Source organism: Podarcis melisellensis (assembly GCF_964234715.1).
Source record: "Podarcis melisellensis genome assembly, chromosome: Z".
In the NCBI taxonomy this organism is placed as follows: domain Eukaryota; kingdom Metazoa; phylum Chordata; class Lepidosauria; order Squamata; family Lacertidae; genus Podarcis; species Podarcis melisellensis.
This window is the reverse complement of record NC_138547.1, coordinates 16,288,691-16,301,944: the sequence shown is the minus strand read 5'-3', so window position 1 is coordinate 16,301,944 and position 13,254 is coordinate 16,288,691. Positions and strand designations below refer to the sequence as shown.

At 44.5% G+C, this 13,254-nt stretch overlaps 1 protein-coding gene across 6 annotated transcripts in view; it reads right to left on the bottom strand.

Moving 5' to 3' along the window:
- Positions 1 to 1,994: 1,994 nt before the first annotated feature.
- Positions 1,995 to 13,254, bottom strand: part of NUP188 (nucleoporin 188) — a 52,525-nt gene continuing 41,265 nt past the window's right edge. For all 6 annotated transcript variants that reach the window (XM_081897754.1, XM_081897755.1, XM_081897759.1 and 3 more), the window contains 8 exons: positions 12,383 to 12,541; positions 11,123 to 11,260; positions 9,106 to 9,180; positions 7,552 to 7,761; positions 6,274 to 6,405; positions 5,445 to 5,518; positions 4,991 to 5,120; positions 1,995 to 4,454 (listed from right to left, as the gene is read on the bottom strand). In XM_081897754.1, the coding sequence (XP_081753880.1) occupies positions 4,284 to 4,454; positions 4,991 to 5,120; positions 5,445 to 5,518; positions 6,274 to 6,405; positions 7,552 to 7,761; positions 9,106 to 9,180; positions 11,123 to 11,260; positions 12,383 to 12,541 (1,089 nt within the window). In that variant the 3' untranslated portion in view covers positions 1,995 to 4,283. The remainder of the gene's footprint in view (positions 4,455 to 4,990; positions 5,121 to 5,444; positions 5,519 to 6,273; positions 6,406 to 7,551; positions 7,762 to 9,105; positions 9,181 to 11,122; positions 11,261 to 12,382; positions 12,542 to 13,254) is intronic.

The following is a 13,254-nucleotide window of genomic DNA, read 5'->3' as shown; positions in this document are numbered from 1 at the left end:
GGGGGTTGGACTCGATGGCCCTTGTGGTCTCTTCCAACTCTATGATTCTATGATTTATACTCTTCTAATTGCTTCTTGAATTTCCTTTACTAGTCACGACACTAATTTTTGATTTGGAAATTTGAGAGGGATCAAACTTTGAACCCTATATTCCATAAATCCACAACACAGAACAAGACAAAAACTTACAACAAAACAAACCACAGATAAAATATGTATTACAAAACAAGAGGTCAGTCTGTCCAAGACTTGTTTAAACAACAGCTACAATTCCACTCACTTCAATCCACTTGTACACAAGGTTGATTCCTTGCAGTTTACTTCCATTCAAACAATGCTTAAAGCAGTATTACAAACGAAAATTCACTGCAATGGATTCATAAATAGGAAACTCATCCAAATCAAAGGATGCTGCCCTGCAATTTATATCATTGCAATGGGCTCATGGGCAACACCTGGAAACTACTAGTTCAGGCAGGAGCGTAGGAAGGGGGGGCAATCCGCCCTGGGTGACATTCAGCGCATGTCCTGCCTGCAACTCCCAAGCCTACCCTGAGCCGTCGGGGTAAGGGGAGGAGCTGCATCGCTTTGCCGGTGGCACCCCCCCTTCCGCCTTCATATTATAATAATAATATAATAATAATTTATTATTTATACCCCGCCCATCTGGCTAAGTTTCCCCAGCCACTCTGGGCGGCTCCCAATCAAGTGTTAAAAACAGTACAGCATTAAATATTAAAAGCTTCCCTGAAGTTTATATTGACAGCTTGGGGGAGGTTTGGGAGTCGCAGGCGGGCGGTGCGCCTAATGCCCACCATGGGCAGCTCTCTATGCCCCCATGGGTGGCACGCTCCGCCCCCGGCTGCAGGGAGCGCGTGCTGTTCCGGGCACCCAAGCGGCTATTCCGTGCCTAGGAGGGCACCCTCCACGCCACGCCTCTCTCAGGAGTGTGCCCACCCTGAGCAGCGTTGGCATATGCTCCGCCTCTGAGTTCAGGGTGCCCTGAGGAAACCAGTTTCAGAAAACAATGCTGGGAAGTCCTTTTTAGACGTCATGCTAAACAGAGCTTGCTGAACTCCTGTAAGCCAGGTTCTTTTTAGACTTGGGGAGGTGTACTAGGGCCCCAATCACACTTAAGAAAGGTTTGTGTATCTCTGCTGACAGCATCAGGGAACCACGTCACAAGGAAAGTTTACCAATCACAATAGGGTCATTTGTGGGGTGGGGGGGGGAGGGATGGAGAAAGGAAAGAGACTGCTGATCTCAAGGGACATGCAGAAACTTAAGCTACCAGTCACGCAACAGGTTCATATAGACAACCAGGACAAACAAAACAAATAGGACAAACAAAATGTAATAGAATAAAAGAAAAAATCCCCTAAACAAAATTTTTGGTTGCAATCACCCAGCAAAAATCCAAAATAATACCAATACAGTGGTACCTCGGGTTACAGATGCTTCAGGTTACAGACTCTGCTAACCTGGTAGTATCTCGTGTTAAGAACTTTACCTCAGGATGAGAACAGAAATCACATGGCGGCAGCGGGAGGCCCCATTAGCTAAAGTGGTACCTCAGGTTAAGAACAGTTTCAGGTTAAGAACGGACCTCCAGAACGAATTAAGTTCTTAACCCAAAGTACCACTGTACAACCAGAAACAACAAAACCAGCAAATCAGCCCCAAAGGTAATTTATAAATAATAATAAAAGGATTTTCACTTAACATAGGGATTAATACTCATACTGCCACGTGAGCTTCAGAGAAGTTAGTGCTGAAAGGAAGGGGCAGGCAGGCAAAGCGTGGGATTTTTTAAAATGTTGGATCTCCTGAGGCACTTCTGCCCATCCCAGTCTCTCCACCTCAGTCTGGTTCCCAAAACTCTGTGGTGTTCTAGTCAATCCCTATCCCAATGACCAAACTGTTGGAGAAATTTAAAAGGGGTTACTAGACTGCAAGGTATCCCTCGCAGAAACCCGAAAGACAAGGATGCTGGCTCCAAGTGAATAGTCCTTTATTGAAATACAAATGCATATAGGGACAGCCTCAAAAATAAGGCTGCTACTGCCAAAAAACACATCCAAAGCAATGTTTCATACACACGTCCAGATTACACAAGTGGTTTCTATTCACCAAAAAAATCACAACACTCTTTGCAGTTGCAACCTAGTGTCATCATCCTGAACCAATCAAAATCATTTGGCTTCTCAGATCAGCTCTCACTGTATCATGTGATAACACAGAACCATTTTATTAAGATTTTGCTGGTTTCTCTCTTCATTAAATGTTTCCTGATACCCTCTTTCATCTATCTACAAAACATTTCAAGATTGAGCACAACTGCCATACCTGGCTGATTTTCATGCGGTCACCAGATTCTAAGTGTTTCTTGTTTTCAGTGTTCTGGAACGAACATTCGCTATATAGTGGTACCTCAGGTTACAGGGCTACAGGTTACAGACTCCGCTAACCCGGAAATAGTACCTCGGGTTAAGAACTTTGCTTCAGGATGAGAACAGAAATTGTGCGGCGGCAGCGGGAAGCCCCATTAGCTAAAGTGGTATCTCAGGTTAAGAACAATTTCAGGTTAAGAACGGACCTCCAGAACAAATTAAGTTCTTAACACGAGGTACCACTGTATATTGTACCTGAAAGCAACTCGTTCTGTACTGTAGAATGTAGGTGCAGCCCTTTTTCAGTTTAGCCATAGGCTCAAAAGAAAATGGAATCATCAAAGCATGAGGTTTTTCTCCATCACAATTTCATAAGAGTTAGGGCTATTGAAAGCTACTAAACACAACGCTGAGCTCTGCCTCCATAATTAGAGGAAGTAAATGCTTCTGAATATCAGTTGCTGGGAGCTATAAGAGGGGAGACTGCTTTTGTGTTCAAACTGTGCTAGTGGGTTTCTCATTGGGCATCTGGCTGGCCACTGAGAACAGGATGTGGGACTAGATGGGCCTCCTTTTGGCCTGATCCATCAGGACTCTTCTTATGTTCTTAAGTCTTAAGTCCACAACAACTGAAGGGCACCAGCAGATGGAGGCTGGACTAAATAAAGCCTCTGTTTTCACTTGGGGCTGGTAGAAGGAAAACAAATGTCTCCTGACCACCCTTATTTAAAAAGAAATATAAACCCCTCCTTCACTATAATCTGCCCAGTGCACAAGTGGGGTGTTCCTTAAGTGTTATACTTATACAGCATGCAGCCATGGGTTTGCTTCACACATAACACTGAGCTACAAACCCAGCATAAAGTAACCATGGTTTGTTGTTACTACTCAAGCCACGGATTGTTTCAACCATGGTTTGGTGATGCGTCCAAACCCAATAGTCTAGTTTCAGCCACTCCTTGCCAGATGCCCACCAAGTGCCAGGGTTGCGAGGCAAGTCAGCTGGAAAATGGAAGCATATCTCAGTGTTATGTGCGAATATGGCCACTACAAAGCCCTGCAGAAACCAGAACTACCTACTCTACTCATTTGTCATGTAAACTTAATGCATCAGCTCTCTGCCAGCTGTGACATTTAAGGATGCAGGGTATGTGGTGCTCTGTAGCAGGCTTAGCCCCCACACTGCTTGATGAATCTTCTGTTTTTACTATGAATTACTTTGCCCTGAAGGGTTGAATTAATAATAATAATAAACCAGCAGCCTGACACCAACTGGACTCGATAAATTTAGAATTCCACAACCACTTAGAAATATGCTTTTTAATCAGTATAAACAGGAAATGGGTGGTACAAAAATGTGAGATAACAAAGCAATGGAGTTCTAACTTCAAAATTCATACTGGAACAGGAAGAGAAGGTGGTCACCTTTAAAAACGTCTTGCCTTTGCTTTCTGAATGGTCCAGTAAGTATAAAAAACAGCACTTGGAAGATGATCTCTAGGCTGAAATCAATCATTTGGCCTGTGCTTCACCAGAGAAGAGGCAACATTTAAATAATGCCCAATCCAGGGTAGTAGTGGGGGTAGGGAAGAGATTCCAAGCCACCTTTTCCTCTCCATCCTCTTTCCTTCTTCAAGTTGTGGAAGAGGTATGGAAAGTAATCAGTTCATCAATACTTATAAAGTCACGTCAGGTTTACCTGACACACAAGGCTCGTTTTGTATGAACGAGGCACTGTTTGCAGACCACTCCACATCCTCTAGATGCTGTGCTCTTCTGGTGAAGGCATCTCACAGTTTCCTTTACCTGGCTGAGGCAAGGCAGGTGGCAGGGCTACATCCAAAAGCTGATGGAAGTGAACTCACATGGGATTTCAAAATGGCACCCGGGGTCCTATCTCTGCATGTGCCTAACGAAGGCCTGGACGAGCTGGAAGAGCGGCTCCTGCCCCTCGGGGCCTAGCTTTGAGGAAGATTTCCCTTGTGAAGAGGAGAGAATGCTCATGGAAGAAGAACTGGGGCCACCCCGACGGAAGTAACGGGACAGGCTGGAAAGAAGCGTGCTCTGGAAATAAGACATAGGGAGAGTTAGAGTCCTTCCTTCATACGATATCCGTCAGATTTTGTTTCAATCCAGGACACAGCCCTACCTTCTACTTTGTCCTACTATTTCAAAGACTGACATTTACATGGAGATCAGTTGGGACAGGTGTACAAGGTTGTAGAACTAACGTTTTATGCAAAGTGAAATTGGTAAACAGAACTAATGTATTAGCCATTAATCTCAGCAGATCTACTCTAGGTAGGACTAGCACGGGAGGCAACCCACATGGAATTTCAAAGATGCACATTAATTCACTCTATGCATGGACATTAACAACCGTAAACACTGACACATTGGTACAGTTTTGGCTTTTTACATAATCATACAGTTGTAGGGTTGGAACAGACCACAAGAGACATCTAGTCCAACCCCCTGCAATGCAGGAGTCAGAAGCTAAAGAATCTCCAACATCTGGCCATCCAAACCTCTGTTCAAACATATCCAATGTTATTTAATTTTAACTCTTGGGGTATAATACAAGCATCTAAACTACTTACCAGCTCAGAGCTGAGCTCCTGTTTCATCCGCTGCTTGTCTCGTGGGTGGACTGCGGGATCCTTTAGGTACCGGAGAGCCTGAGAGATGAGCAGGTAGAAACAGTTTTCCATTGTAAACATCAGAAGTGACCTGGAGGAGGAGGGAAGAGGTAGTGTCAAGCCGGCTGACAAACAAAAGACCAGACAAAACTCAGTGGTAAGCCTGGGAGCTAAAGGTGCCATTTCAACCCTAGATAAACATGAGCACAGATTCTACACTCGGGACATTCTCACTGACTGGGCCTGTCCAACAGCAGCTGCAAAAGCTGTAGGTATCTCCTCTCGTGTCCCACTGGTTAACTGACAATTGCAAAAAGTTAAAACATGAACCTAGGATCTACAGAGCAAATCAAGCATAAATTGTACAGTATTGTTTCCTGATCCATAGGGCAGTAAAAGGAACGTAGGTACTTACTTGAGGGTCTTGTTCCCCTCCTGCTGGGTGGCCAGGTCTGCAGCCAAAGTGAAAGGCTCCTTCATCTTATCCAGCTTTGGGGAGAAGGGAAAAGCTGTGTTATATTCAAAAGCCAGACATTCAGCCAGGCCCAGTGTATTCTGTAACCCCATGCAAGCACAGAATTCAGCACTGAATGCATAATTCAGCTTTCGTTTTTTTAGAGCACCCTTTAGGGAGCCTCTTCCCAATAAAGGAAATGTAGTTTTGATTCCTTTCTACCCTGAGGAAGGAACAGCACACGATGTCTAGACAAAATTGCTGATCGAACAAGTGAATGGAGCAGCAGCTCTGGAAAATCCCTGCTGCCACAAAGCAAGTGACTGTACTATCCCCCAAGGAAGGGATAATGTTGCTCTGATTTGCCTGGGCAGAGCCATGTGTCTCAGAATAGCCTCCTGGGAAAAGATGTAGCCTAAGGGACCTGTGCAAGGTCCCAGGTTCAATCCCCACCAGCCATCTCAAAACATCCACTGAGAATCCCTTGACCACAATCTCTCACCTCTCACTATTGGTCTCTGTGGCGCAATGGGTCAGTGCATCTGGCTGTTAATCAGAAGGTTGGTGGTTTGAGCCCACCCAGGGACAGCTGTGGGCAGGATTCCTGCACTGCAGGGAATTGGACTAGATGACCCTCTAGGGGTCTCTTCCAATTCTACAATTCTATGATTCACACACAACTTTTTTAAACTCCTTGCAATCAAGCACATCCCGTCCCAGTTCCCTTTTAGGAAAAAAAACTAGCTGTGGGCTCCTCCACAGGGTCAGCTTGGGCTCCCCTGATCCTTACTTCTCCCAGCATGTTCAGGGCCACGTTGACTGTGGCCAGGAGGGTCCCAAAGGAGGGGGGCACTTCAGAATCAAAAGCCGGAGTGGTGAAGCTCAGCATGAAAAGGATGTTGTACTCAGCGAGGTCCAGTGACTACAATAGAAGAAACAGAGTCAAAACCAAATGAAAGTCAAAATCAGTCTTCTCTTGAGGCTGTATAGCAGGTGTGATTGAACCTCTGTCCCTCCGGGTGTGGCTGAACTACAACTCCCACCATCCCTAGCCATGCTTGCTGAGGCTGACGGGAGTTTTAGTTCAGCAACAGTTGGAGGACTGCAGGCCAGACACAAAGACCAGCTAAATCTTTATTTCACCAATACCACCAGGAGTCACTTGATCTATTTATTGTTTATTTTACATCCAGACCTTTCTCCCAAAGGAGTCCAGGTTGGCAAACATGTCAATAATAAAAAAATGCAAATGAAACTTTTAAAAGCAGTTTTAAAAATTTCAGAAAAACAAACTATCACCTACTCTCACAGTTAATAATTTCAGGTTATAGTAATTTACCAGACGCCATGCCTTTCGGCCACCTAATGTCTGGTAAATCCCCCCCTAATAGTTAATATGGAGGTAGAGAGACACACCTCCCTATGGAGGGCATTCCACACACAGGGAACCACTCTCAAGAAGACCCTGTCACAGCTCAAAGCCAACTCGGCGACCTCCAGTGGCAGCACCACCAAAAGGGGCCCAATTGTAGGCCCTGAGATGGTTGATAATGAAGGTGCTCTTTAAGCCACTTGGGTCCCAAGCCATTATGCAGAAACTGGAGAGAAACATCCACTGGTCACATCTGAAGTCTCACTTATGACAGAGGCTTAGTTCTCATCCATGGGCATATGTTAGAATTTGTAAGTGAGTGCCCTGGGTGCCATACACACCCTAATCACTTCTCCTCTCCCCTTTCCCTTAGTAGCAACCCCCACCCCAGAGTGAAATAAGGAACATCTAGACACACACTTCACTTTCCCAACGAATCTGGGTAAAAGATGGTCTAAGTGGCACTTATCTGCAACTATGGCACCATAGAGCTTGAAAGAGGAAATTGGATAGAGTATTGCTCTTCCAACTTCCTCCTTCAACTTTATGCACTTTTCAAGGGATATAAAAGGTAATCATTGCCAGTACCAAGAGGGCAGGCAATGGGCACGGTTCCTGGGTGCCAGGAGAAGTCCATGCCAGGGGCACCACCGCAGAATTCTGGACTCTTCCTCCTAAGAGCCTGGCTTATTATACCTGATCAAGAAGGATTTGGCAGACATCCGGAGTGAAGTGGCGCAGGGCAGCGAGGGACTTGCTGAGGATTTTAAGGAGGCTGTACTGCACAGCGCGCAGAGCCTTCTGCTCAGCAGCCTCCGTCTCCGGACTGGGAGGCTTGGCAGAGGTCTGTGGGGGGCGCTGGACATGAGGCAAGATGGTAGACGGGAGGGGCTCTCCATTCTTGGTCTGAAAAGAAGTCCAAGCAAGTGAAGGGAGGGACATGAGACAAGAGCGCAGACTACATACACATACACAGGCACACACACACACACACACATGCCAGGCAAACTATCACCACTACTGGGGAGGTTTTTACCAAAGGAACGCTTGCTTTGTTCAGATTCAGGTCAAGCTGGCAGCTAGTTGGAATCCTGGTATGTGTGCCCATCCCCCTTTGAATTACTAGCCCCTCACACAAAGTATGAAAAGAACTGGAAGCACTGAAATTTCACTCATTTACTTCCATTTCATAAAATTTATGTATTGTTTGATTGTAAAAAGGGGGGAGCACACCTCAATGCAGTTTACAAAAAAAGAATGAAATTATGAGTTTTAAAAAAAGTTGAAAAACTACTATTTAAAGCTGTCTTCTGCAATCTGGTGCACTCCAGGCTTTTTGCACCACATTTCCCATAATCCCTGGCTATTGACTATGCTGGCTGGAGTTTATGGGGTTTATTTTTTCTTCTTTTTTAATAAGGTTATTAAAGCTTTATCATAATCCAATAAGATAAAAGAAACTAATATAAATTGAAGTAAAAGCAAAGGAATAAAGAGAAAAGAAAATGGAGAGTCCTCTTTCAAAGGCAGCTTTCAACCCTAGTCTCACACAAAAAGTTGTAGACCCTTCCAGCTCACACCTGAGAGATTTCCATTTGCCTCCCACCCTGGGAGATCTTCCCTTCTCTGCCTCTCACACAGGGTCCAACTCTATGATATCTGCTAGCAAGGCAGGTGATCATGGTTTATGGGAAATGACCTCAGGGACTAAATGAGGCAGCCTGCTGGGCTGTTTTTGCCCCTGGACCAAAGGTTTCCTATTCCCGGAACTTATTTTCCACTTTCTGTAAAATTACTGCCCGCCCCACAACACACACACATCAGTAACAATACAGTGGTACCTTGGGGTACAAACACCTCAGGCTACAAACACTTCGGGTTACAGACTCCGCTAACCCGGAAGTAGTACCTCGGGTTAAGTACTTTGCCCGAGAATGAGAACAGAAATCGCACATCGGCAGCGGGAGGCCCCATTAGCTAAAGTGATGCTTCAGGTTAAGAACAGTTTCAGGTTAAGAACGGACCTCCGGAACAAATTAAGTTTGTAACCAGAGGTACCACTGTAGTAATAGGCAAGTCATGGAACAACAATGGTTGCCCACATGCGGTCATTCAAGAGTAATTCAAATTATTTCCAGGTCCAGATCAGAACAATTGTCTCTTGTTCAATCCTGGGAGTCTCCACTTGCAGTCTGAAGCAGCACAGACCAAGCCTAACTTCAGTGAGAACCAGCCACCTCGGCCCCTTACCTGTATGTAGTGTTGCAGCATTTTCCGACTGTGCAGAAGTGAAGTGCAGGCCTGGCACAGGTAACACAGGTTCACCTGAAATGTTCAAGAAAATGTCTCTTGTAACAAATCTCCTGATAAATGGAAAATAAAGCCAGTGTCCCATCAGGAGGATAGATGATGAACCACCTCAAGAAGCCCAAGTTCAAATTTTAGCCTGATATCTTGAAGGAGTCACCTCTTAACCTCTATTTTTCATCTGGATGTAGAATATCTTCCCTTGCCAAAGCAGACCAAATTATAAGGGGGAACACCAGCTAAACTCCTGGGTGTAAACAGCCTTTAACCAGGATAGAAAACTGAGCAGAAACCCTTGTGCAGGGAAAGACACTGACATAGCAGGAAAGACAGGATTAAATACCCTTCCATACCAATGATACCTCAACCGATTCAGGACCAAGGTAGGAAAAGTATTTGTATTTGTTTTTTACTTTTAACAATAAGCAGAGGGCAACCATATTCGAGGACTTGAATGGTGTGGTCCTCGTGTGATGCAACACAAAATGGAACTTCATTCTCAGTAAGCTATTAACAACCTCGGTCCTTTTGCCTGGAAAGGCTAAAAACCTCAGAAGCCAACAACCTTGGTTAAGATTGAACCACCAACATTTCTTCCTCAGAAAGTTCGCCCTCCACCCCAACAGGTCTTCCCTACAGAGGACCACTGTCCACAGGCTAAAGCATTAGCAAGACCATCCGCCCCCTTAGCTGGCTCCATGATGACTGGAGAAGAGCCCCTAAAACAGGGAGAGAAGGAGACTTCACAGAACTGCTATTTGATGGAGCTCTGCAAGATCCTCTTTTATGCATCCTGGATGATGCCAACTCTTTCCCTTGCAGGCTTCCTATGAATAGGAGCTCCCCCTTCTGTGTTTACTATGAGGAAGGGAGTTCTTTACCTCTTTGTAAATGCAAGAGTGTACAAATGAGGACGGGGTAATAATCCCAATCTGACAAAGGAAGTAGTATTGCTCACCCCACTCGCAGAATGGGTGGGTGAATGGGGAGCTCCTGCCTCAAAGTGCTAAGCACAATCAGAGGAGGGGCCATTGGAGTTTCACCAGACTCCTCCTCAGCAACCATCTTGTCCAGAGGTGGCTAAATTAGCAGGCAAAGCCATAACAGCCATGGCACACTGACTGTGCATTGCTGAGGACAGCACTCATGAGTCTTGGGGAAAGCAAAACGGTTTGTTTGTGGCATCTGGGGACTTCCAAAAGAGCATGAGCAGAACTGGCTCTTTTGCTCGCAAAATCCCCACCCAAACCACTATGGGAAGCAAAAAGATACTATGCTCCGACAGGAGACTCCACCATGACAAGAATGCCATGGGACCCAAGCCCCATTACAGGACTGAGAAAGAGGGGAGTCACTGAGCGCCCACCTCTTGGGACGTTGCAGAATGTACACTGCAAAAATATCCCCCCTGCTCAGGAACGTTCATCACCAGAATTATTATAAAGGCAGCAAACTTTACTGTAAACAGAGGCAGAGAACAGATTCCTCCTTTTCCACAGAAGTTTGCTAGGAGCGATCACAATGCATTGCAGATAGAGCAAAATACTACTAAAAATCACCAAAAGAGAACAATAAAATGCACTTCAGGGTGAAGGAGTCTGGCAATTTAACAACAACAACAACAACAACTTAAAAGTGATTTCTGCCCATCCTCTAAAGCCTTTCTTCTAGAAACCTCCTCTTTACAATCTGGGCCCAATAGCCATTTCCAAGTAGAGCTCTCTCATTAGAGAAATCAATTTGGCTTTAGGCTTTGGTTTCAGGCTTAAGGATAATGAACTTTGCTCAGATCAACAATAAGGTGACATGGGCCAAGGGTGAGGGTGACATTTGATGACTCATGCTGCTTTAACCACAAGGACAAAGTTGTGCAAAAGTGTTTAATCGTGGGTAAACACAGTAAAGCCAATATGCAAGCAGAATTTAATAGGACAGGGACATGCAGACTAGTTCTCCCTACCTGTACATCTCTTAGAAGCTGGGGAAGGTGGAAGTGCCACTCCTTCAGGAAGTTAGAGAGCTGAAGAATGAACCCAACCGTATGATCTGCTTCTTCAAGGCAGGCCAAATTCTGTACAGTCCGGACTGCAGTCAGGCACTGGAAAAGGGGGTGGGGGAAAAGACCTTAAAGAGCAGTGCAGACTCTGATATTCAGTGTGCCACGGCTACAGGAATACTGGAGCATCCCTACCGTCTCTCATCAATCTAACAAGACATCCTGACCATCTCCCACCCCACTTTCTTTATGAATAGGGAAAAGTTGGTCAAGGCGTCTGTTCTGCATGTCAGCACCTAATAACAGACAGGCACCGTCTCTACTGTCATTCTGGCACCTGCTAAAGATGCCCATCTTTCAACAAGACTTCTAGATGGAGATCTTTATTGAAGTTGGTATGTGGGTTGCATCTGAACTGATCTTTGGTACATGCTGTTGTGGTTTTAAACTCTCGGTGTGTTTCATACACACTCACACAATTTTTATATACGCAGCTTTAAAATTCTTTTTTATATATTGTTTTAAATATGTTCTTATTACGGTATACTGTAAGAAGCTTCAGGATGGCCCATGGGAAGTGATTCAAAAATGAAATGATGGTAACTTCTGGTGTAGGATGACGCTGTGAGGCAAGGCTCTCAGCTCTTTCCTGATAAAAATGCTTTCAAACTTCTGAATAATTGGACTGTGTGGACAAAGACTTTGATTATCAGCTGAAGAAAAGTTCTCATTACATATTATTTTGCTTTTAATGACCTGCTGCGATGACAACTTGGACTAAACAATCAACACTGGACTTAATTCTAACTGCGCCACTATCTGCTGAGCCAGTGGAATTGGCAGAGGAGGATCCTCATACTAATTTGTTGAAAGAGACAAGTCTTAAAGCTGATCCAACAAGATCAGAGCTTAAAAATGACTTAAAACAGATGATGTAAATGGGCATTATTTAATTTTATGTGCTAAAATAGCAGAGACTTTAACAGCCATGGTTAATGTTTATGGACCTAATTCAGATTCCCCCCACTATGATTTACAAATGTTTTTGACACCTAAATGAGTGTATTTATGATGAAGTGGTGATAGATTTTAATGAAATATTGGATTCTAAGCTTGATAGAAATACACCTGTATAAAAAAAACACACCAATCATTAGTGAGGGAAACAATTGAGACACATATGGAAGAGTTTAATTTAATGACAAACACACTTTCCCAACAAACCTGAAGGATCCTCTCTTGATGGACACCCACAAAGTCTAAGGCTTCAGTCAGGAAGTTGTACCGCAACGTCTTCAGAAGGCGCTCCATCAAGGAGATGGAAAGGCGATAGACTCCTGGCCAGGAAGGGGCATCCAGAGATTTCCGCAACGAAGCCTGCACCTGCATCACACGAGGACCACACCATTCAAATACACAAATCATTGCTATGCAGATGTTTCTGAGAAGGGGCCAGTTGCTTTCTGATAGAATTGGGTTTCTCCAGGGATGTCAACATGGATAGACCCTGTTTACAGCTGGATATTCCGCCTCCCCCTCCCAATTTCTCTCCTCTATCCTATTGGTAAAACTTAGATTGAAAGCTCCTCAGGTAAGAGACCAGTGCTCTTATACTCAAAAATGCTCAAGCCCATGTATCTCAGCCTGATCACTGAGATCATCCAGGGGAGTGCTATTAGTTGTCTCTCGTGTTACAGAGGCCTAACTGGCTTCCACTAGGCATTTATTGTGGTCAGTCCCCTGCTGCAGAATGCTCTTCCAGGAGAGATTCGGCAGGCACCTTGCTTTTGACTTACAGGTGTCTCTTGAAAGCCCTTTCTATGAAGACAAACCTACACAACTGCTTGCATTTTCTGATAAGTCATTTTAATAGTGACAATATGATTTATTAGACTTCTCAAGTTGTTTGTTACCAGAATGTCTCCAAGCAACGTACAACACATTTAAAAACAATATAAAAACATTATACCGCATAAAACGGCAAATAACCCCCTAACAACCAAAGGAAGCTTTGACAGAACACTAGTAACAAAGCAACATCTTATAAGTCTATCAAAAGTGTGGGGGGTGTCTTTATGTGTCACCAAAAAGATGTC